The following is a 23403-nucleotide window of genomic DNA, read 5'->3' as shown; positions in this document are numbered from 1 at the left end:
GATCACTTTTTGGAAAATATTGTTCCTTTATTTCTACTTGGATTTCTGTTATTTCTGATAAGTTCATTAGAATGATAAAGTAAAACAGAGTTAGAAGAAAAATTACACACTTCTTTAAGATTTGTTATTAATTGAACTAAAATGATTTATTTACAGCTTTTACACTTTCCAAGTTAATTTAAATATGCATGTTATGTAAGTATCCATATACGTAAGTATGTTCTTTCCAACGTGCGTTTCCTTTAGCTCTCTGACTACCGGCACAGTTCACTAGATCTTTCTGACTACCGGCACAGTTCACTAGATCTTTCGGAAACCCTAAATTCACTGGATGCATAGCAAATCCCCCTTTTAACTTTTATTCATTGCATACCTCGATATTTCGTTCTTCAGTCGTTGTAACTATCCCCTTCAACATCTATATTCCACTCTGTTGGAGTAATGTCTTCATCTGTTGACCTCGTATCACTGCTACTTTTATTATGTGATCCATGTCTTTTAATTTTCTGCTTCCAATGGTTATCAGGTCACTAATTGTTTAGATTATAGTGTCGGATATCCTTTTGGGTTCGCTTGGGTGGTTTCTAACGAATGCTTTATGTGCAGAGACTCACTCTGCACATAAAGCATTCGTTAGAAACCACCCAAACTGACACAATTCGAGAGATTTTATCCCTTTAACATGGCTTTTCTTTTTTTTATAACTGTAATTAACTTGCGATCGAATCAACGCTGTTATCCTGAATGTTTTTCAAAAGTCGCTGCTTACTAAAGATAGCTGTATCAATCAAGTACATAAAACAGCATCAAGTACACAAAACAGTATCAAATACATAAAACAGCATCAAGCAGAACTTTGTCATTTAAAAGTATGAAGGCCAGAGTGACTTATTTACAATCTTAGTTTCCATGTTAATTTTCTTTCGAGCTGTGATTATTGTTCGAAACATTATTATAGAAAAGGCTTTTATACGAGCAACTGAAAGTTTAAATGTAGCTCGTATTCACTGGTGTTTAAAATTTGAAATGATTCGTAGTGCTTACCATTTCATTGGATTTGAATAGTGAAAAACAAGATATTTTTGTATTTTTAAAGTACAGTTTTCGCTTCGACATGAACTTTTAGAAAAACTTATATCCAACTATAACTGATTTATTTAGTAATACTTTATATTTGATTGAAGCATCTTTCACAACGAATAGAACAATCAAAGAGTAAAAACACAACAAAAAATAAGGTCTCTTGAACTTTTTTTTTACATTTAATAGCCGTCTGTGTTTTTTTGTATTATATGTGTTAACTTTATCTCACTTTACAAAAAAAAAATTTGATCTCAATTTTAAAGATTTTGCAAGAAATATTCTCTAAAATTAACAAAATAATAATTTATTTTAAACTAGGGCATTCTAAGCCACTTGGCAATATGTCATTGAATTTCTAAGCCACTTGGCAATATGTCATTGAATTTCTAAGCCACCTGGTAATATGTAATTGATTTTAATTAGATCACTGCAAAGAGACATTTGTTTTTCATGATGCAACTGATTAATTTAACAAACAAATTTAAATTTATTAAGTTAAAGAATTAAATTTTTAATACTTAATATTTGCTGAAATATCAAATTTTGATACCATAAAAGCTCCCTAAATAACTCCAGAAAATAACTCAACTAAATAACTCAAGAAAATAACTCAACAAAATAACTCAAACTTTAACAATGATTTTCGATTCGAAGAAAGTCCGAACAATTTTACATCAAATTAGATAAAAACTATACAAATAAGATAAATTGTGCAAAGACACAAAAAACGTCTGCAATAAATAACTTTACAAAGTGAATATAAAAAAACAATCCATTAAAAATCTTTTCGTTCAATTTTCGCTCTGTAATGAGCTACAAAATGCTATAAATAATATTTGAAAGGACTTGATTGAATCTATTAGATGGTGCAGAAAATGATTTGTTTTATAATTTTTTTTTAAAACAACTTAAAATTCAAGGTTTTTTCTCGGCTGAGTTGACATTAACATAATTAAGACCAGTCCTAGGAAAACTTGATGGTTGCTCTTCAGGGTAAACTTGAAAGATTTCTTCAGAACATTTTATTTTTGCTTGTGAAATGTCAGGGGCTTTATATCCAAAACTAATAAGGTCACGAACCCAAGCTTTGGCAATGTGAACATCTCTAGCTTTCAGTATTTTTTGCTTATACAAGTCTTTAATAAGTTCGAAATAGCGAGCGAGAATCGACTTACCTTTACCTTTCCACTGCAATAAAAAATTTGTTAAAGGTAAACACTCACTATAAAGCGCATCTTCATCCAGATAATCAAGTAAATAATCATGACCAGTCCGATCTTGATATGCATTAGGACCAAAATAAGCAAGATGACCACCAACATCCCACAGCAACCTCTGAGTGATGTATGATCTCCAAATATCTGTAACTCGAAAAGCAGTTGTTTGAGGGAGAAGTAATCCCCAAAAAGCATTATAGGTATGAAATGTATTTTGAGAGTTGAAAGGGGAAAAAGAATTATGAGGCAACACCACTGGTTCTTGTTTTTCATCAAACTTTATGTTAAACTTGACATTTGAATCTTTCCTTGTCAACCGCTGAATAGCATCAAGATCAGGGTCTCCGTTAACAACACCTTGCTGAACATAAGGCTCGGTGTTTGAGCACTTGCGGTATGTGCGTATAGGAAGATCTCCAATATAACTCAAAGGATAGCCACGAGGCCACAAAGTACTTTGACCAAAATGTGCAAAGACATTATGAAATGTACGGTTTGAGTTGTACACCAAGTATTCCTTTTTTTTTGTCATATCATCAAACTCTATTTTGCCTGTATTAGGCACATTGTCATCATCAGTATCATATATATATTTTGCACCATGTTGAATGGCATACAAATAGCCAATATTCTTCCGTGTGTATGCTCTGTATTTTAGAAGATCAACAGTTTCATAACCCAACTTTTTTTGTGCATCAACACTGATATAAACAACACCATTAAGCCTGTAAAAGGGTAATAAACAACAGTTGTAATCGAAATTCTGTCACATAAAACACCTAGTAAATAGACGACTAATAATCTTTCAACAAATTTTTATCCATTTAACATTTTTTTAAAACAATCAGTAAAAGTGACAATCAGTGAAAGAAACAAACACAAACTTTTTAATCTAAACTTTAGATGGAATAATCCTTAAATGAGTGTGTGCGTGCGTGCGTGCGTGTACGTGTGTATGATATGGAATAACCCTTATATGAGTGCATGTGTGTGTGTGTGATTGTGTATTACTTATGTTTTTTATGCACCACTAGAATAATTTTCTATATTAACAATATATTTTTTTTTTGAAGTATAAGGGTCATTTTATGCCAAGTGGACTGAGTTCCAACATGAACCACTTTAGATTACAATGAAACTGATGACTTGGTTTATATCAATGAAAAAAGCAAATCCTGAAAATTTTAGCTCAAAACCTTTTGTGGTTCATAAAATGCAGTCATTTGAAGTTTCTGATTTTTTCCAAAATATATCAATTTTGGTAGCAACTTTTAGTAGCACATATTTTGTTTTTACTTTGAAGCTCTATATTTTAAAAACAAAATATCAAGAACTCTTTTTTTACTAAAAAATTGACATTGAAATTCTAAATCCCATACTTTACCCATAATGATGGCCAAAAATCCTAAAAACTCATTCACAAAGTTAAAAATTAACTTTTGAGAGATCCATTTACAACTCTAGCAGTTTTAGAAGTGACAAGATGTTTTTTTTTAGTTTCTATGTCCTAATTTTTTAAAACTTTACTGATATGACACAATTCAGTAAACTATTATGGAATCCTTAAATGGTTTCAGCTAAAAAATTGTCTTTACTTTGAACCATCAGGAACCTTGGATCGACTCTTTTTTTAAATAGGCACAAAATATATTCAAAACAATGAAAAAAAGTTATTGGTGCACTATATTTACTATTATATATTCATCTTTTCTGGATCGAAAATTATTTAATATAATTAATTAGGAAATAGTTAAAAAAAATTGGCAAGTGCATTTTCAGAACTCAATTTTTCATTGGAAAAAAAACTAAGATAAAGACTATCATCAAGTAAAAATTTACCAAAAGAAAAGTAAATGTTTTCAGGAATTATCTAAAAAAGATGAAAAATTTGTGCGCTACACAAATTTTTCATCTTTTTTAAAAGGTCTACTTGGATTTCAGACTTCATATAATGGAAGATTTTGCTGCAATCCATTCTAACAAACTTAATTTAAGTAAATAGTATTTAAAAATAAAATAGTTTTAGTCATTTATTTGAAAGTTTTGGTTTATTTATTTATATCTTATTTCTTTTTAGAATCTCTTAGAGTAATCAATGTTGTTATTGCTAAGGAGTTTAGTTTACCACCTAGTCATAAACTTTGTCTAGAATGTCAAAAACTATTGCATTAAAAAAAAAATACAGCAAAGAAGATAATGAAAGTTGTCCATATTGCTATAACAAAATGAAAACCTTAATTCAAGCATCAACAGTCTTTTTTGGTCACCTTTAAAACTAGGAGATCACAAAACAAAGTCGAATAAAAACCATATTGCAACCAAAAAGAAAATAGCAACTTTTTCTGCAGATGTAATAAATGATAAAACAGAAATAAGTTGTGACAAAACTTTTGTGCTGCAAAAGTAATCAAGACTTAGACACACTTATGGATCTCAAAGTATTTTTTCTGAAAAATCAGAAAAAGTGGTTTTCTGAAAATTTTGAAAAACCTGAAAAACTAAAATTATGAACTTTGGCTCCTGTGTTGGAAGATTGACAATACACACAACTATTTTTTAGCTACCCTAAGAATGATAAAAAAATCAAGTTATTTAAAAACAATCCAAGGTATATTGGCGAAACCACTAAAAAAAAAAAGGAAGATCTATTAGTGAGAAATTAAAAAAGTCCATGACTTTTACCAACCTGATGAATACTTTCAAATATGTCCTTAATCTCTTGATTATGTTTTATTGCTAAGACATTATACCAGAATTTAATTTTTGAAGCTATAATATTCTTTAATATTTAACTTTTTCTGGCTATATCCGAAAAAAAAAAAAAGATGCATAAGCTTTTAAGTAAGCTGTTAGTACTAAACAACAGTGTAATTCATATTTATTACCTCCAGTCTTTGGGAGTCTTGGTGTCTCCTACAACCACAAGCTTCCAACCCTCAATAGCTGCTAATGACTTAACATCTCTAGTAGGATAAAATATACTTGTCACAACAATCCATTTATCATGTAAATCTTGTTCTGCAGGAGATTTCATCACTATTGTTTCTTCCTCAATATTCATATCTAACAGTTGACTTTCTGTCAAATCCAAATCATACTTATCTCCAAAAACTTTCTGCGCTGTTAAATCAGTTTGCTTTGAATTAATGATTTTTAACAATGATTCCTGATTAGTTTGTATTTCTTTTATATTTTTCATATTATCATGAGCTTGAAATGACATACTCTTCATCTTTAATTTAATCTCTTCTGCAAACTTAAGTAAAATATCCTGAGAACTTCTAATGTTCTCAATATCAGATTTTGAAGTAAGGTAACTATTAAATATTGACTCCTTCACTGACATCAAACTGGAGCTTTTTGCATTATAATAAATAAAGTAGGAACCCAGCGGAATCAAAATTAACAAAATTATGATAATAAAACGCTTCATTGTAGCGCCTTCTATCATGTTTCAATCCTGATTATGAGTTTTCACACACACAAACAAAATATTTTTGCTTTTAGACCGAGTATGAACTAAACTCCGAACTTGTTAAAACCCTCTTCATTTATTTATTTACGTTTGAGGCGCCAAATATTTCAGAAATCGCCAGTGTTTTTGTAATTGGTTCCGTTCTAATAAGAGCGATCAGTCTAACAAAAATCGGATAGCTGACTTTCGCTCATCTATTTTCTATCCATAGTAAACACCTCAACTAAGAGAAATAAATTCAAAAAAACTGAAGTAACTGTGCATAACATTTTTTCTCACAAAGGAAAAATAATTATTCATTCATCAGCACCTTTTGGTACGTTTGCAGAAGAAGCAGCAGAAAGTCAATATAAAAATATAATAAACCCATCATGTTAAGACAAGAGAACTTATTTAGTATCTTTCTCCGTGCCATGTTTTAATCACACTCAGTTCAACTAGTATGGAGAAAAGACGACTGAAGGAAATAGATGCTTTGAATGAACCTGAAAGGTTTTATAGCATTCAAAGAGTCTGTAAACTGTTTTATAACATTCGAAGAGCCTTTTAACTTAAGACCTCCATTTATAGTAGCAATTTTTAAAACTAATACTTTTAAAAGTTACATGATAAAAATGTAAAAACTCAAACAATATCTTTTACAAATTTTTTACAGTCTACTTTGTGCAAAAACCTATTTTATTATGCTGAGAAGTTCAAATTATTTTCAAGATTTGTTTAGTAACGAAGTTGGGAATGAATTTAGCTTCTTCCCTTGGTTTCTCGTGGATCTGGACAGCATACGCTAATCAAGTTCGGTAATTTACTTGCTTCAGTTCTTTTAATAGCTGTATCTTATACAAATAAACATGAAGCATTCCTTGAATCCTACTTAGCGAGGTTCGGGACATCTCCAACTTCTAGGGTCGCCTAAGAGTTGACATTTAAGGGTCTTCTTCAATGCTTTGGCGCACTCGCTGAATGCTTAGATGTAAATGTTATATCTGTGGTGATTTTTTTAAATCACAAAAGAAAACTTAGCTCACGTAAAAAGAAAGCATATAAAGTTTGTCTTGATGCTAATAAAAGTTGATAAAAAGCTTGGATCTCATATATTTGCATTACTTGCGCTGCAAACCTGAGAAAATGGTTAAATAGTAATCCTTGACTTCTTACACTTTAGACTTACGTCAGACTCAAAAAAAATCTTAATATAAATTCTCAATAAATATTTTCAAATATATTTCCCACGAATATTTTTTTAAAATATTTACAAATACAAATAATAATATATTAATACAGATAATAGTATGCTATCGAAAGTCACTCTAAAATTTTCTCTTACTATTTTTAAATCTTTCGTATTAGAACTATTCTCACTTTGAAATCTTCTATTTCTTTTTTCCCCCCAAAAATCTCTTTTTAAAAATCTCTCAAAAATTCTCTTATCAATTTTTCTAATAAAATTTTCCTCAAAAAATTCATTTTTTGATTTTCTCCTAACTTTTTCCCAAAAATTCTGCTAGATTTTCTCAACCGATTTTTTATATAAGTCCACAGATATCTCTTAAGTCCAGTGTTTTCCTTGCACAAGCAATAAATTTTGTTTCAGGTTCTTTAGTGTTTTTATTTTAACCTCTTGTCATAATTCTCTGAAACAGGTTTTACCAGTTATTTTTTGATTAAAATAATTACAGAATTGTTGAGTGCCTTACTAACTGAACTACTACTATTTATCATCAAAGTTACAGTTGAGTTTCTGATCGTCATTGTGAAAACAGTATTAAACTTTAATGGTGTGACTGATTAGTTTTTCATACTATTGTACATGTGTCCACCTGGTGTTTCAATTACCTCACATTTTTCTTTTGTTGAGTATGTTATATGTTTTAGTCAAATAAAACTTAAGGATGATTTTTATTTTTTTTCGTTTACCCTCCTCACATTTCGGTTGCGATGTAAATAGACTGTTGAAAATGTTGCGGTATAAACAGACTGGTAAAGTTGTTTATTTATAGATTATCTAAACAACCCTAAATAAACCTCGTTACGATGGACCAGGATTCTGATATCTTCACCTTATGATTTCACAAATCCGCAGAACAAAAGTTAAAAACGAAACTTTTGTTGGTCCTCTAATTCATAAACCAAAATGACGATTATGTGACTAAAAATTTCGTAGTTTAATAAACGAAGTCAGAAAAACATAAAGACGCCGACTTCAAAAAGGTTGAAAAAAGTTTTTTTATGGTTAAAAGGTTAAAAGTTTCTTCATGTTTAGTAAAAAAAAAATCTACAAAATAGTCTTTATTGGCCGAGGAAAATATTGAAGATGCATAAATAACATTTCAAACTGGTACTTTTGTAAAACTATTGTATGCAAAAAGCATTCTGCAACACAACCAAATATAAAAAAGAAAAGACTTCGTTTGGCTTCTGTGAATAATGAAATGTATACATAATAATTGCGCAAAATTATTATACAGTGTGCAATAAAATAATGACAGTTTTTATACTCATAAAAAAAAAAAATTAATCAAGAATTGAAAAAATTTAAAGATAAAAAGTTATTTTAACTCTAGTTGCTTCACGACAATCAACATTTTTCACGACAATTAACATTTTTCAAGGATTAACGCTAATTTCATACTTTATGACGTTTCTTAAGAAGTTAATTGTACCGTTCGAATCCGTATTAAAGCTTCAGTTTTATTTCTATCTTGATCTTAAAATTATTATATTTCTATCTTGATCTTAAAGTTTTTTTTCATATCAATTTTTTCTTTTGCAACTGTATAAATGCTGCCAATTGAATCAAATTTATTCAACAAATTAATTAGAAACAGCCAATTGCGGCGCTCCGAATATTGTGCAGTTGCTATAAGTATACTGATAGGTCCCGTCCGCATCTGGAATAACAAATGGTATTTTTACAATCTCTAAGAGTACAAGTTCTGGCGACAAGATTTCTTTTAAACCTTCCAAAGTGAAGTAGTTTTCACCATTTTTTTTTATTCCTCCGACCCATTTGCTGACTTCTGTATGTTCTTTCTGCCATGTATAAGGGGAGGATACAACCAAAATCCCGTTTGGCTTCAGCATCGCCTTCAAAAGAAGGAAATGTTTTGCTGATAAAATGGAACTTTAACTGATTAAATTTTTATATTTTCTTTTGCTGTCTCAAAGATTCTTTAAAAACACACTTTGAGGTTATTTATAAAGAATGATATTAAAATTTACCTTGGACTGAGTTAACCATTCTTGTGGAGTATGCAGCCGATCAATAAGATTGCAACCAAGTATGAGATCAAACATCTGCTCAACGCAAACCTTTTGTTGATGATGGCTGTCACCTTGGTAAGTTATCAGATTTGAAATACTTCTTTTTTTTCTTTCAGCGTTTAGTAATCCCAAAAAACCATTTGAGTAGTCATACGCTTCCACCTGAAAGAAGGTCAGAAAAAATATGTTTCCTTCTGATAAAAGGTCAGAAAAAATATTCTTCTGGCTGAAATTTGCTTACGAAAAAAAAAATTCCTTGCAGAAGGTCAGAATAAATAAATGGTTTAAACAGTTAAATTCTGTTTTGATTGCAAAAAAAAAAAAACTTTTTTTTGTTTTAACAAAAAAGTTAATTTAAACCTTCTTAAAAGTTTTGCAAAATTCGATCGCAGTTCTCCCTGGTCCACAACCTGCGTCAAGAGCTACATCTAATCCAGTTTTGTATTTAAGCGCAGCATTTATGCAAACCTCAGCCACATGTAGTGGAAAATTTTTAACAGAAAGAAGACCTAAAAAAAGTTATTTATCTAAATAGAAAAAATAAAAGATATATATTAAAAGATACTTCAAGTATATTTTTTATAATAAAGCCAAACGCCAACCTTCTCCGTAGTGAAATTTCTCATACGATGTCAAAATGCTTTGATCTTCGTAGTACTGAGCTGTCGTCAGTATTTCATTTTCACGTGTTAAAGAGGGCTGAACATTTTCTGCAAAACTAGAGATCTTTTTCCATGTAGAAAGATAAGATATGGCGTACTGATGTTTGTTTCTTGTTTCCATATACATGTGTGGATGTTCAGTAATTTTATCCAATGATTGAAAGTTTTCTTTCAAAACTGATAACGAATGCTGTTCATCAAATATTTCCAAACTGACGTCATCAATGCTACCCAATATTAGTGATCCGTTAACCTTTAGCCTTTGAGTCATTTGCAGCAGCTCGCTGCTTGCATTTTTGTGCCTGAAATCTGCAACAATCAAGTCGTAATCTTTTAGCATTGGCTTGATATTATTGTAGTCGGTTTGCCAAAATGAGATGGTATTGTTCTTTTCCTCAAGAAGCTTGTTTTCGCACTCATCAGATTTCAGATGAAATGATTTCGGCTCTGCTATTTCTCCTTCGAGTTTCTGGAACCAATTTATTGAAGAATCTTTTAAAAGACTTTCTAATAGTTGCAAGTTGTTAGCCGTTCGGTCTGTAAATTCAATGTCTATGTTGTTGCAGTTTCTTAATATTTCTAAGGCCGTTCGTCCAGCGCCTCCGTACACTAATAAAATTTTTGTTTTTTTTGCGTCATTTTGTTGACGAAGGTTCTCGTTAATGAAATTAGCTGCTTTGATGCCAAGAATATATGGCCAATTTAGAACTGGTTTTTTCTCCACGAGGGTGTCCACATCGAAATCAGTGTAATGCTCAGTTAATTTTTGTCCAATAACCAAATTATCAAACATTTTTGGAACTCTAAAAAAATTATTTAGCATCAAACATAAATTAAATTTTACACTTAACATATTTAACATTTTATAAACAATGAATGTGTTTGTGAAAATTAAATTTACATAAAAACAGATGTGTGCATTTTGCAGACGTTTTCTCTAAATTTTTCTTTAAAAGGCCTATATATTAATTACATAATTTTTTATTGTGTAAATGCATTTAGGCAATATAGCTTACTCTATGTGCACCAAATTGGACCCTATAGTCACTGCTGTATAACCGTGCGGTATTTAAATGTGCATCAAATCAGACGCTACAGTGACTACTGTATGACCGTGCGGTGAAATTTCTCGTTATTAATTTACCTGCTGTGGAAAGTATTCATGCTGTTTACGTAACGAATGCCAGCGTATTGATAAAAATGTCGTCTAAAACCATATCTCGCATTTAAATTTGCCAAATTTCCTAGTGATATCCAAGATCCTCCTAAAATGTGATTATGGAACCCATCAATCGTTGGCAGAGTGTAATCATCATAAATAGGATCCATTCTAAACCCATTCATAACTGTTAAAACAGAAACGCTATGACGCCAAACATTCCCAGAAACATCATAAATCATTTGTCCTGCTATAACCCCACCGAAGAGGTTTACGGGCGTTGGTGAAGCAAACTTGTTCAGATTTGCGTTTGATGTTTCGAATTGCACTAATTGCCTCATGTGGAAAGATTCCTCATGAGATAAAAGTCGCACGTCAATTCCACTAGATTCGCTTTTCCATTTACAAAACGCCTCTGCTTCCAAGTTATTCACTTCAACGGGAAAATCCCAAGGCATAGGTATCTCTTTTAATAAGGACCTGTAAGTAGACATATTTACCCAAAATCGAGGCATTGTAACTTTTAAATCAGTGACGTAACGCCAACCTTCAGGTGACCACCACTTTTTGCCTAATTCCGTGTACCCACCAGCTTCAATAAATTCTAAATATTCGGCGTTTGAAACAAGCATCTGGCTGGCTTTAAAAGGTAGCAATATTTTTTCTTCCGAACCAAACTCGTTGTCCCATCCAAAAAGGTCACTTTCTAAGTTATCCTTTCCCATTAAAACCCTACCACCAGGAATGTCAACTAACGTATTTTTTCCTTCGCAAATTCTTGATCTTTCAAATAAGCTGGTTTCGGAACTGGCTGTTTTCTTTGAAGTATATACTGGGAAATTAAAGTCGTGCTTTTTCTTTATAAGATCCAGAGGCACTTGTGAAATGATTACCGCACTAGTCTCGAGGTGAATTTTTTCGTGTTCCATTCCCATTAGTATTACCCAGTGCAAACTTTTTGGATTGATAGGGTGATTTATTGGGTGGGTATCGAGCATTTTTAACACAAGCTCCTTAACTTTTCGTCGATATTTTTTAATATTTTGAAGATATTCTGTCTTCTGTTCATGCGAAAAATTAGACCAGACATAGTTATCTTCAAGCAAATCGTCCCAAGACATTTCGTCAACTCCAACAGACATAATTGATTCTAATACCGGATCAATTCTCATACTTGCATCCAAATAACCACTTACTACGAGCTTATTTACATAAAGCACGGCAGTGTGGGCATAGTAAAAAATAAGATGGTGACGAAGGCGCTCAGCTCGAATAAAAAAAGCTTTTGTTTTTAAAACTGAGAAAAGTCTTTCGTAAAGATCAAAAGTATACAAAAACTGTCGCCGCATCCCATCATCAGTTGTTTTCACCAGAGCAAGATTATTATTACATACTTTAGCAAAAAAATCAAAATCACTTGGAGTGTTGTAAGACCATGTAGATATCCTTACATATTTATTTTGTGCCAGTTTTGTACACAAGAGTTGGTCTGCCACCTGTTCTTCAGAACTATAACTGTTACTCCCATTTTTAAGATTTTTTCCGTTGTTTAGAATACTGCTTCCGTTGTTTAAAGCGTTTTCTATCGCACCATAAATTTTTTCTATGCTTTCTGTACTTTTTTCTGTAATTATATGTTTATCATCCTTTTCATTTACAAAACAGTCTTGTTTGGGGGTCTTTACAGAAACAAACACCCCATAATCTTGAATCGCTTTTTGGACATCATTAGGATTTTTTATTGGTGAAAACTGACCACTCTCCAATTCAAATATATTTATGACTCTGCTTGCTTTTGTTGTAGATAGTAGAGGCTTCACACATAGCGTGTTCATCATCCCCTCATTCAAAAGGCTAGCAGCGTATTGCAGTTGAGCTTTACCGTACTTTTTGAACATTTTTATTGCTTTTGACAATGTTATGTATGAAATATACGTATCTGACATCCCTAACCACATATAACCAGCTTTAATTTGCGAATATGATTTTTCCTTTAAAGGTTGCCAACCAAACGATATTGCAGGAGGCCTGGGGCATGTTTCAACATCTTTAAAGCGAATTACTCCGCAAGATTTAGCGTTACCTACCCATTTATGCGTGCTCATAACAAAATAATCAACATCCTGAAGTGTTTCAATGTTATTCTCTAACAGGAGCTCACAGCTCTGAGTTCCGTCAACAACTAAAATGATATTTCTTGTCTTGCAAAACTGGATAATCTCTTTCAAAGGCAATACTCTGCCACTCTGACTGGCTACTGCATCGCAGAACAACACTTTAAAATCACAATCATTGTGTGCTTTTACAAGGGATGTTAAAAACACTATTGGATCTTCTTCCAACAACGCGTTTTCACCAGGAAAAATTTGCCGCAATTCACTCAATAAACCATCATACTTAAACGATTCTAATAGCTTCTTTGTTGCACCGTATATAGGATTCAATAAAGCTACCTTTGAATGTTCTCTCTCTCGTATCAAGTAATTGGTAATAGCATTCATTCCGAATGTACAATTGGGAACAAGAAGAACGTTTTCAGTATTAAAGAATTCAGAGAGCACTTGGTAAGTGTAGTTGATAAGAGGCAAACAGAGCTGATCATAAAAGACGTCAGGATTAGCTTCAGCAAAATCTTTCAGCTGCAGGCTTAGCGAAACTACATCATTATATGCACGACCAAAAGCAGCATGGTTCAAATAAACATTCCTATCGTTTGGTTTGATTTGAACAAGTTCACTGATCTTTAGACTGTCACTTATTTCGTCAAATATTTGGCTGTAAAGTTCAGCAGGAAGATACTTTTTAATATCTACTTCAGATCGGAAAGACCCAAATGGAATGAGGATTTTCTCTTTAACATTTGTGACATGCATGATAGCAAATCAACATAAAGCAAAAAGTTTACTGCCTAAAACAAAAAAAGAAGCCTTGATCAGCTCAAAAAGTCTAAGCTGAAGGTAGTCCACCTCTTAGATAATAATTATTCAAAAGGTTTTTATTTTTCAACTTCTTTCTTCTTTTTTATCTACTTTCATTTCACAACACTATATGTGGTTGCTTTTATCTGAATCTGGGAAAGTTAAACGTTTTCTAGACTACTGTTGAATACATTTCATTGTAACTGATAATGCACTAATAGATTGCAAAACAAAAAAAGATTTGTAGGTAAATGTTTAAATAAACTAATCTACTTAATTTAGTTTATGCTACGAGTATACGTCCATTTATGCTACGAGTATACGCCCATTTGCAAATTATTAGTTAAAATTATTCATTTGCAAATAAAAAAACAATTTTTTTTTAACAGCAGCACCAGATAATTAATTAAGAGGATGAAAGAAGACAATGACGTGCTGGGAGCTAAAAAGGTTCCCAGCACATCAAAACAAATAAGTCTCATCATTCCTTCGTGTATAAAGATTTTCTAGTGTCCAATAATTTCCAACATCTCCAGATAAAATTCGTTTGATAAAGCCCCCCTCAGAAAAGTACGCCTGGCAATCCAGGAGAAGAAGTTTATTTTTTATGGTAAAATAACTTTGATAGACTTAGGGTTAGTTTCCACTCATCCCTTTCCCGTGGCTAAACGGATGATTGGAAACTGACCCTTAGACATTCTCGCCGTTTGAATTGCGAGGTAGTTTTTAAGTTAAAGCCATTTATGTGCTGTGCGTCTCATATGTTTAGCAACTTTTTATTTTTATCAAAAAATAATGCAGTCAACTAATAAATGCAAAAGATTTTATGCAAATCTTTTTTGAATCGTCTTTATTGCTTTTATATTATTTGAAAAGGCAAAAATAACTTATTTTTATTATAACTTTTAGTTGCAATAACTCTCATCTACATTAGATTTATTTTACATTATAAATTTTTTTAACTAAGTGCTAAACAGCTACGAAAGCTCAAAGCGAATAGCAGTAGTTGATCATCTTAAAGAAGATCTCCAAGCCCGTCTTTATTGTGTTGAACTTTTGCAATTAAAAGGTAACTTATTTAAGTCTATTTCAGATTGATGCATGAACAGTTATTTACAGAATATTTATTTGAAAGTACAAAACTAATGGAAATAAAAACTTCAATGTCAAAAATCAATGGAAACAAAAAAACGCTGTCCCCAAAAGAAACCCTGCGTTAAACACTTAATTGTTTATCCCTTGATTTTAAAGAGCCGATTTTTTTCATAATTTAAAGGTGCATCAATTTTGTCATCCTTTAATGTGGTGTAATTTCTTTTTTCGTTTTCTAAAAAATTTTTAATTTTTTGAATCCCGTTTAAGACCCTACTCCAACAGTTTAAAGAGCAACCGGCCAACAGCTATATCGAGAAAAACAACCGGTATGTTGAGAAAAATACGAAAACTCGAGAATTTATTGTAGATTTTACATTATGTTTTTAAATAATGCCATGTTACAACAACAGGAAAAAAATATATACTCAAATAAAAATAAATGAAGTACTTTATATTTAATTATCTAAAATTTTAATTAATTATACTCTTTTATAGAGTAATAGGAAATTTGGATAAAGTGTAAGTAAATCAGCTAACAGTTTGTTAAGTGGTTAAGAATGTTCAATCCAAATTGCTAAAAAAAGATATTAATACATAGTTTCAAACAGAAGCATATTCTTTGACAATTCAGCAAAAGTTGTGATTGTAAGTTTTCATGGATATTTGCATTTTTGTATTTTCTACAAACTTTAAAATTTTTTTTGATAAAGAAAACATATATATTTATCAATCATTGTTTAGATTTTACCAAACTCAAAGATTCCCTGGATGTATTGGAGCAATTGATGGAGAAAATTCAGAGTTGCTTTGAAATAAAAAGGAATTTTTTTCTTTAAACTGCCAGGTCCAATTTATCTGCTCATGTTCAATGGCCTGGAAGTGACAATTCACAAGATTTCACTAACTCAGCTATTAAATGAGTTTTAGAAGCTTGTCAATATGTTTATATTGTCAGTGGTTCTGGCTATCCCTGCAAACAATATTTAATGATATCTTTTTCCAACCTAGGAAATGAAAGTAAACTCTGATACAATTACAGTTAGAGAAGTACACATATGATAGTTGAATGCTTTTTTGGTATTTTAAAAAATGATTTCCTTTTTTTTGGTGTACAATTATAGATAATAGCAATAATAAATGCCAAATAACAAAAAAAACTTCTATCATATTTGCAAACGTTTATACCACAGAAGAGTTCAGAAGAGTTACATTTTAATTTTTAAAGTAATATATTCATATTTCAAAAAACACTTTCACTAAAAAATAAAGTAATAAATGAAAACATTCCAAAAAAAAAAAAAGGAATTTGATCTGTTGGTATTTGAAAGTAGTGAGTCCAAATAATCGTATTTTTACGTTATCCGGGTAATCGAGTATTTCTTCAAATTACAAATGTTATTTATTTTATGTAACTTAGTTAAAAAAAAACTTTTGAAACTTAGTTAAAAATCAACGGTTGCTAAGCAACTTTATTATAGAAGTAAAAGGAGAAAAAACGGTAGAATGCCGACACTAGATTGATTAATAGTTAAATGAATGTGCAATATTTACATTTTTTTTGTTTAAATATTATGCTCGATACTCGAAAATAATATTCCGAGTAGTCGACTACTCGGAACTTGCTTATAAAGTATCAATTACTCGGGTACTCGGGTAATCGATAATCGTAATTGGATTCCCTATTTGAAAGATATAAAAATTAGATGTAGAAAATAATAATCCTCAAATAGAATAATTCTCAATGCGTTTTTTTTCTTGAAAAAACAAACAAAAAACAAACAAACAAAAAAAGCATTACTGTGATAATTTGTTTTGAAAAGTTCTCCATTTTTAAAAGCATATTCATTTTGTTTGTTTTGTTGTTTTTGTTGTTTATTTTTATATAAGCAATTTCTATATGTTTTTTCGTCAGTTCAAAATACTGAACTTCATTATATTGCTTTTTTTGTATTTTGTTTAAAGAAAGATATTTGTTTAACGTTGAATTTTGTTCTTTTTCATGTTTTAATGAATGAAAATCTAACAACGATTCCATAAAAGTTTTCTTTTCTGTTTCTACATCTCTATATGTAATCTCAATTGACTCATACAGAATCTGCCATTTTTTTCTTCCATCTCTTTTTAGTATATTTTTTATCTTCCACCTCTTTAATTATATTGATCAGAAATGATTTTTCTTGTTAACTGAAAATTCGTTTTTTAGAATCTTATTTTTTTTAGTATCTTACAAAATTTTTGAAAAAATCAACAAAAAATATGCATTTGAAAGTTGATCTTCTTTTATATGATAAGCACTTACCATCTGCCACCGCAGTGACATTATGACAATATGAATTACAATTTCACTGCAGCGAAATGAATCACATTTTACCATGACACTACTTTTTTTCTCCGTGTTTTCCATGTGTTTTATTTCAAAATGGAATTTGTTAAAAGTTGGGAAATCAAAAGGATGATCACTAAAGTGGTATTTATGAAAGCAACAAAGTGGTTTATTATAAAATCAACCTTTAGTTACTTATGTTCTGGGGGTTTGGATCTAAAAGTGCCATGGTGAATTTGTTCTTGGTAATGAACAACACACAACGGCTTCTGCTTCCTTTTTTTACTATTAACAATTTTTTAATTTTATTTTTATACAAATTTCGTTATAAAAGTAGTTTCAGATAAAGGTTATTCCCGTAAAAAAAAATGCCGCTATTTGTTGCTAGTCACTTTTGTCGTTAAACACTTTGAATTCAATGACTTTTTTCATTTTTCAAGTTTGACTAAAGTTAAGGAAATACAATTTAAACTTTTTTTTCTAAAGTTAAGGAAATACAATTTAAACTTTTTGTGCTAAAGTGCTGAAAAGACAAATCGCATCTTTACAAGCTAAAATTTCCTGAAACTTAAGTTGCGTAATGTAGTTCTTATCACAAATTTGATTCGTATAAATCAACTAAAATTGACATAAATAATTGCAGCATTTTGGTATTTTTTTTACAGTGGGCAAGTCGTAGCCGGTAGAAAAAACGTCTATTGAAGACCAAGAAACCATGAAATTTACCTAGACCAGGAAAATTATCGCGATCAGGGGGTTGATGCTATAAAACAAATACATATTTACGGAAAAAAAAAAATCATATTAGCAATTAAAATTTAAAAACAATTTTGACGTTGTTTAGAAATCAAAGTGCGTGTAATTAAGGTTTTGTGATTTACTTTCATAATTACAAATTTAGTAGATTTTTTATCTGAGATTTTTACGCGGGATGATCATTTTCACATTTTTTCGAAATTCGTATGGCATGTAGTTTAATTTTGTCGGATGTATAAGTAGAGACCTCACGAACAATATGAAGAAAGAAAATAATTTACCTCTTAAAGGACACTCCAAAAGAAACTCCCTTTAATAAAAGTGAACTTTGTGCTTTTTCTGAAACCTATTTTCGCAATACCTTTTATTTGGCTTTCGTTAAATTGCGTAACTATAATTACTATTGTTTACGCTGTACAAAGTGGTATCAAATTTTATTTTCAAACAATAAGACATTTATCCGAAATTATCCGCCAACCTTGTTTTACGGTTCACCAATGAGCGGTTCAGTGCACTAATCGATTAACGTTAAGCAAAAAGTTGAGAAATCCGATGAAATAATGTTGATTGTTTTTTAAAAATCCATTTTGAAATTTAAAATTTTTTGTCGCTAAATGGTTTTAATATTTATTATTCACGAAAGTTATTATAATACAAAAAGTTTTGACCACGTGCTTTCACACTTAAATTAAGGATTTTTCAAAAAGTGGAGTTCATCGATTTGTGCACTAAACGGCTCAAAAATTGTTTCTTAGTAAAAGTAAACGAGAACGGTCGTTACCAAGACAGCTTTCGTTATGAAAACGAAAATTTGTTTTTAATTTGAGGTGCAAGACTTTTGAGCGTTGCATTCAACAGTTTTTTTTTGTTTTGGAATTTCGTCTTTTTTACTTGTCATCTTATCAAAAGTTTCATAAATATAAAAATAAAAATTTTATTAATGCTTTGATATTTATGAAGTCATTAGAAAAACCTAAAGTTTAATATGTTTTTTTTTGGTCGTCTCTTGGTCAATTCAAGTTTTTCTCCTCAAAACAATAAAAAGGTGAAAGCGAAGCCGAACGAATCAAGAATTTTCTCGAATAGAAAATTTTCGAACAAGACTAAAAGGAGATTTAGTAAAAAGAAAATTGTACAAAACGCGAAAACTAATTCTGAGCAAATTTTACTCAGAATTAGTTTACGTGGAGGAATGATGTCCACACACGAAATTAACTTTAAAAACCACATGAGGACCATTAATCAAGTCAAAAACTTGCGTATGTGAATTTAATGATGGATTTTAAATGATTTATCAACAACACTTTTTAACATCAGAGCATTAGAAAACCTTTCATGTCATCTAAAGTAAAGATCGTCATTATCAAAACCTCGCCACTAATTTTGAATTTTCCCAAATAATATAAGTATATGGTATAAAATATAATTAAATAGTTAACTGAAAAAAAAGATACATAAAAAAAAACAAACCATGAAACAATTAATAAAGGAATATTTAACAAGAAAGCATTCTTCTTTAATATGATTAAAATAAATATTCAGAAACGCATCCTCTGATTACGCTTGGGGATTAAAACTACAGGAGCAATTTTATATCAAGATTTGTGTAAAGGAATATAATATTTTCCATATAAATTGTTTTCACCACCTGAATACTCATAATGGCCTCTCTAAAAAAATTGATATAGCTTGGAATGGCAAAGAAGAAATTGTAAGTAGGAGAAATCGCTGGGTTCGAACCACTTCAAGCAATAAGTATCAAATGGCAAATCTGCAAAATCAACATTCTTCTTAAGCTATTTTTGGATTTTAAGATCAGCACACTGAGATCACACTGTTATTCATCATCAGATTGTTTAGAGACCTGACTGTTTATTTCAAACAACTGAGAGTGAACTATTCTTTCTAACTACATTTTTTTGATGTTTCTTTGCTGCTAAAGTTGTTGCTGAAAAGTGACTAAAAGAAAGTAAAGTCAAGCTTCTACATTGTCAAGTTCTGCGTTGCTTGTGCACTAAACTATCAGCGTAGACCTATACCCCCAAGAAATGAATTAAAACCAATTTTTAAAAAAAAAAACACAATTATGTTTCACTTACCCACGCTTTATTTTGTAAACAAACTCTGAATCAATCTCTGAACAACACTGGCCCCAAAGTATTTCCCAGTTAACGATGGCTAAGCTGTAACCACAATGCAAAAGGAAAATATCCGCCATAACAACCTTAACCATTAATGCAACACGTGCACACAGCATAAATAGAGAATCAGTAAGGTACTAAATTCTCCAAGCTAATTAATAGAAATTTCAATTTAATCATTCAGTTAATATTTTCTGAGGATGTCATTTCTGTTATAACTAAGTGAACTTATACTGAATAGAGATTCAACACATCTTAGAAGTCAGTAGATATTGTAATGAGTGCCTTTATTGGATTACTACTTTTTGCTGGGTACTTGAAATCTCCAGACTTCAATGTCAATTGTTTGTGGAGTTTGAAATACGGGTGCCCAATTTTTCGGGCCTGTAGTCAAAAAAGTGTTCCGGACTATCCTTCGTTTCCTAAGGTTCGACGACAAAAATACTCGGTCACAGAGACGAGCGACGGATAAATTTTCGTGTATGAGAAATATATGGGAGACAAGTAAAAATCTTAAAAAGTATTATACACCTGGTTATAATATCACCGTAGAAGAAAAATCGGTTAGATATGATGGAAAACCATTAGTCGGTTATGATGGAAAACAATTGGTCAGATATGATGGAAAATGTCCGTTCAAGCAATATATGCTATCAAATCTGGAAAAGTATGACACGAAGATATTTTGGCTAAATGAATATTCTCTCAGTGGGGATTCCATATATAGGGAAAGGAGATAAGAAGTAAGCAGCGAATCAGGGGGAAAAAGTTGTTGAAAAACAGTGTGAGTCGTATTATCATACAAATGACTTGTGACAATTTTTTTACAATTAAGCAACTGGCTTTACACTTGAGAACTTTTGAACTCAAATTGATAGGAGAATTGCGAATAAATAAGCAATATATAATGGATAATTTCAAAGCTGATTGGGCACGGGAGAGTGTTCTTTGAAATTCGGATTCACTAAACAACTCTCAATGGTTTCTTATGTACCGAAAAAAGAAAGTTGAGTAACTTTCTTCGAAGCACCACTATCTTGTTTTATCGGGTCACAAAAGAAAACCAGAAATAATTATTGATTGCAATCAGTCGAAAAGAGGAACTAATCTTATGGATGAAATGCTGCAGTCTTACACAACCAAAAAAAGATTCAGTGGATGGCCTACGGCATATTTTATGAACCTGATTGACTAATGAGTATTATTATAGCTGGTTATATAATTAATGCAACCATTTTTAAAAACTAGGTTGCAGGAAAATATGGTTTAAGAAATAGTTAGAAAGCCGAAGAATTGATAAAGAACCATATTCAGTGACGCTTTTAGACAAGTTACATGAGACATTACATGAGACAATTACAGAGGAGTCAGTGAAAAGAAGCATTGCTTCTGTAAAAAACATGAGTGAGGACTCTTCGCTCTCGGAACCATCAAAAAAAATTAAAAAAAAAAAAAAAAAAAATTAAAGCATAACCAACAACTTGAGGAATTTAAATACCTTACGATGGGTATTAAACAAGAAGAAAAAACCATTTTGACAGAGCAATGAAATACTGGATTGTTTGGTTATTTGCTTATCATAATATTGTTTCCGACCCAGACAGGCCTAAACAATATGAGTTAGAATTTCTATGTAAATATTCTATTGCAATAACTTTAGTTCCGTCACTCTACCAGACTATAAAGATTGATGCGCCATGTTAAAAAACTTCTTTAAAAGTTCTCCAGCGTAAATTTCAGCTCATCATTAAAGCTTTTCATAACGTTTGGATGACTAGTGAGCAGTACTCTGGTTTTTTGTCAATAACCTGTTTCCTTTTTGTCGGCAAAGTTTTTCTTCAAAAAAGAAGGTAAATGCTTTACGTCTTTGTACCTTCTAATTGTGGAAAGTTTTAAGCAAGACGAAGGAGAGCTTAATGCGGTTCAGAATCTTAATTCCTTGCATCCACAGGATTTGCGCGCACCTAATTTGTGGCAATAAAAAAGAATGTTTTAAAATGGTTTTGTGAACTTAGGAAATAACTGTGATATCTTTTTGTTTGATTTTTATTGAAATTTAACTTGATCCAAAACCTAAAAGTGAATCATCCCAAATAAAGCGCAACATTTCAATTTGATTTCAATTGTCGAATATTAAACTTTGATTCAAAAGCAACTTTATAACAAATAAAATATTCAGTGAATTCTAACTTGTTCTTTTACGAGTTCATTGAAATACTTTACTTGTAAAATATTTAGTTTTCACTCGATTTGTATCCCTGCTAAATTATGAATTTATATAAAAAAATATATAAAATAACAAAAATATATAAATTAATAAAAAAAATAAAAATAAAAAAAAAAAAAAAAAAATATAATTTACAAAATAATTAAGAAACAAAATAATATTTACAAAATTTTTTTAACTTGAAATATTTAAATCCAAATCTTTAACAGTAACTTGCAAAAATGACAAAACTAAATTTTTGAGATTCTTCATGTTTGCATACAGCTGAACAAACAAAATAATTCTACTAAGAACTAACTACTGCACTAACCCTAACCCCAGAACTAATAAAGTGCATATTTATTAGACAAGAAATGTGGAAATAAAACATCATTAATTTGAGCTTTGATAAGATTTGATAAGAACCAATCATAAATAACGTGATGATAACCTAAAGATGACACTGTTTATCTAAAAATGATTTTTACAGTCAAAAAAATTATTTTGATAAAATATTGTAATAATTTTCTTTTAAATGTACTTTTCAATATGTAAAAAGATTTTTTTTCTTTTTCATTTTTTCAAAAATTTCTTGCACAAATCAAGCAAAAAAGTTCAAAACAACTAATTATATTGCGAAAGAAAAATAATGACAATAAAAAATGAATAAAAATTACTTCTAAAAATGTTGATAACAAAAAATATAATTACAACAAAAATAGCAAAATGATCAGTTAAAAAACATACCAATCTTTTTTCAAGCTTATTTCTGTTAAATGCGCTGGAAACAATTTGAAACTGAATTTTAAATGCAAAAAAGTTTATTCTTAAGTTTATTTGCTATTCATCAAATATTCAAAATCTGACCTGCGTTTATAGACACGCCAGTTACAAACAAATTGTTTTTTTCAAACGCGTTTAAATGAGTTCATTTCGTTTAAAAACGCTCAATTATTAACATAAATGTTTGCTCCTCCGCACAAAATCTATCTGATTTTTTTTCTCTAATTTTTAATTAGAACTCTGTGGTTCAAGTTCTTTTACTAACCCAACTACTGCATTAATAAAATACAAAACAAAAACAGTGACGTTAAAGTTAGGTGTGTT

At 30.6% G+C, this 23403-nt stretch overlaps 1 protein-coding gene and 1 pseudogene across 2 annotated transcripts; both read right to left on the bottom strand.

The window, feature by feature from the left end:
• Nucleotides 1-1712: 1712 nt before the first annotated feature.
• Nucleotides 1713-5860, bottom strand: LOC149876894 (uncharacterized). Its single transcript, XM_090074518.1, has 2 exons — nucleotides 5186-5860; nucleotides 1713-3025 (listed from the first exon to the last, which is right to left on the bottom strand). The coding sequence occupies exons 1-2, from the start codon at nucleotides 5749-5751 to the stop codon at nucleotides 1999-2001; spliced, it is 1593 nt and encodes a 530-aa protein (XP_089930644.1). The 5' UTR covers nucleotides 5752-5860; the 3' UTR covers nucleotides 1713-1998.
• Nucleotides 5861-8999: 3139 nt separating this feature from the next.
• Nucleotides 9000-23168, bottom strand: LOC145182632 (uncharacterized; annotated as a pseudogene). The gene is made up of 6 exons (XR_016448321.1): nucleotides 23044-23168; nucleotides 20049-20241; nucleotides 10843-13765; nucleotides 9639-10501; nucleotides 9397-9545; nucleotides 9000-9198 (listed from the first exon to the last, which is right to left on the bottom strand). The product of XR_016448321.1 is annotated as an uncharacterized LOC145182632 (transcript).
• Between the last annotated feature and the right edge of the window lie 235 nt (nucleotides 23169-23403).

Source organism: Hydra viridissima, unplaced genomic scaffold, assembly GCF_058129835.1.
Source record: "Hydra viridissima isolate aposymbiotic clone 2 unplaced genomic scaffold, HvirCarnegie_v1 scaffold_17, whole genome shotgun sequence".
Taxonomy (NCBI): Eukaryota; Metazoa; Cnidaria; class Hydrozoa; order Anthoathecata; family Hydridae; genus Hydra; species Hydra viridissima.
The sequence above is the reverse complement of the archived record's forward strand: the minus strand, read 5'-3'. Positions and strand labels throughout refer to the sequence as shown.

Excerpts from the sequence above, each read along its gene's own strand:
- LOC149876894 (XM_090074518.1), bottom strand. The coding sequence starts at position 5,751 with ATGATAGAAGGCGCTACAATGAAGCGTTTTATTATCATAATTTTGTTA. Across the intron at positions 3,026-5,185 it reads AAGACTCCCAAAGACTGGAG|GCTTAATGGTGTTGTTTATA; the intron begins GTAATAAATATG and ends ACCCTTTTACAG.